This window comes from Austrofundulus limnaeus, unplaced genomic scaffold (assembly GCF_001266775.1).
Source record: "Austrofundulus limnaeus strain Quisiro unplaced genomic scaffold, Austrofundulus_limnaeus-1.0 Scaffold1121, whole genome shotgun sequence".
Taxonomy (NCBI): domain Eukaryota; kingdom Metazoa; phylum Chordata; class Actinopteri; order Cyprinodontiformes; family Rivulidae; genus Austrofundulus; species Austrofundulus limnaeus.
In genome coordinates, this window is record NW_013953523.1 from 1 (window position 1) to 1789 (window position 1789).

General features: G+C 40.0%; 1 protein-coding gene and 1 long non-coding RNA gene across 3 annotated transcripts in view; one reads left to right on the forward strand and one right to left on the reverse strand.

Moving 5' to 3' along the window:
- The first annotated feature begins 9 nt into the window (after nucleotides 1-9).
- LOC106534240 (uncharacterized) lies at nucleotides 10-1187 on the forward strand. Its single transcript, XR_001312333.1, has 2 exons — nucleotides 10-258; nucleotides 409-1187. It is a non-coding gene; the product is annotated as an uncharacterized LOC106534240 (long non-coding RNA).
- Nucleotides 1118-1789, reverse strand: part of ndufab1b (NADH:ubiquinone oxidoreductase subunit AB1b) — a gene marked incomplete at its 5' end in the record, with an annotated part of 2748 nt that continues 2076 nt past the window's right edge. The window contains 2 exon segments of one of the 2 annotated variants that reach the window (XM_014030814.1): nucleotides 1118-1396; nucleotides 1476-1586. In XM_014030814.1, the coding sequence (XP_013886268.1) occupies nucleotides 1495-1586 (92 nt within the window). 2 annotated transcript variants of the gene reach the window in all.

The window sequence follows — 1789 nt, forward strand, 5'->3', positions numbered from 1 at the left end:
CTTTCACATTTTGTGTTTTAATAAAACAACTTTCTGTACTTGAAAACTGTCTCCTGCTTTTTGCAAAACCGTACGTGTGTCTTGACTTTTGATTTTCTGGGTGAAAGTTATTGGTTGTTGGTGACAACCAAACTTTAATGTTATAGCCCCAGAAGATCACCACTTGCCACAACAGGAAGCCCACACCTATGGAGAGTAGCAACAGTGCTGAACTTCCTCCACTTGGAGACCATCTGTTTTTACCGTGGACACATCAAGGTTTGTAGAGATACTTCTGTAACCCTTTCCAGCTTCATGCAAGTCGATTCTTGCACATAGGTCTTCTGAGAGCTCTTTTCTGCGAGGCATGATGCATATCAAGCAATGCTGCGTAATAACAGCAAACTCAAAACTTTTATTTTTTTATAGGGCAGGGCACATCCAATCTCATCCCATTGAGTGGACTCCAGGGTGGCTGACACCTGGCTCCAACTAGGGGGTTCACAAACTCTTTCCACCCTGCACTGTGGATGTTTACATGCTGTGTTCAATAAAACCATGCAAACATAATTTTTTTGTGTGGTATAAGTTGAAGCAGACTGTGTTTATCTATTGTTGTGAGTTTGATGAAGATCAGAACATTTAATGACCAATTTATGCAGAAACCCAAGAAATCCCAAAGGATTCACATACTTTTTCATCCGACTATATATTTTTTTCCCTCGCAGACATTGATTCATATCAAACCGTTCCTGTTTTATGTTGATGAGGAATCTCGATTGTCTTTAGTTGCTTGAATGATGAGAATGTATTACTTTCTTCAAAGTCTCAATTTGACAAAGTAACTGCTTTAAAATGATTTGGTAAAGAAGTTAGGTCATGACTAACAGAGGCACAGCTCAAACACTGCTGCTCTGCGTGACGTGGTTCAAAAATGGAAATCAGCCAATGTAGCTTGTTGAGCATAAACTGGTTCATGAAGGTGTTCATGTTTAAGTCTGTGCACGCCATCCTGCTGATCAGGGAGATGGGTTCTGTGTTCCTGAGATGAACATAAATTGGTGCAAACTATCAACCTCAAAAGTGAAGATGCTAAAGCCGGTTTAGCAATTCAAAAAATAAAAAGCCTGAACATCTCTAACAGAACCATACAACCTGTTTTTATTGATCTTATTTAACAAATTATACATCAACACCGCAGGTTGGGGTAAAAAACAAAATAAACAAATCAGAGCTGTTGTATGTTTTGTTTTTAATCAAGTTTTAAATCTCTAAGCTCCCAACAGCACGTTCGCTTAAATACAGTGAAACACGAGACGCGGCAGGTGACGCAGACATCGCCACGATGAGCTGGAAAAGCTGACGGGGGCTGAAGTGGAAAATGCTTTGGTTCCTCCTGTGTGGGGGAGGGCACCCTCTGAAATCAAAAGAAAAAAATAATGAAATTTAAGGAGAACCTTTAAATCAACATAAAGAAAGAACAGAAATCCACCTGCCACTGAGCTACAGAACGCATCATTCATAAACATCCTTCTTGTCTGCGATGTACTGTACGATGTCCGCTGGAGTCATCAGCTTCTCTGCGTCACCGTCTGGAATCTCAAAACCTGCAGAGGAAAGAAAAACTTGCTTAATCGCGAGGATGAGCTGAACTCCCCGCAACTCGTCTTGTACCCACACGTTTAAACAATCAGATAAATGTACAAACTGTTTCTTATCGACTGAAACATGTAATATATAGCGGGTAAAATAAGTATTGAACACGTCACCATTTTTCTCAGTAAATATATTACTAGAGGTGCTAATGACA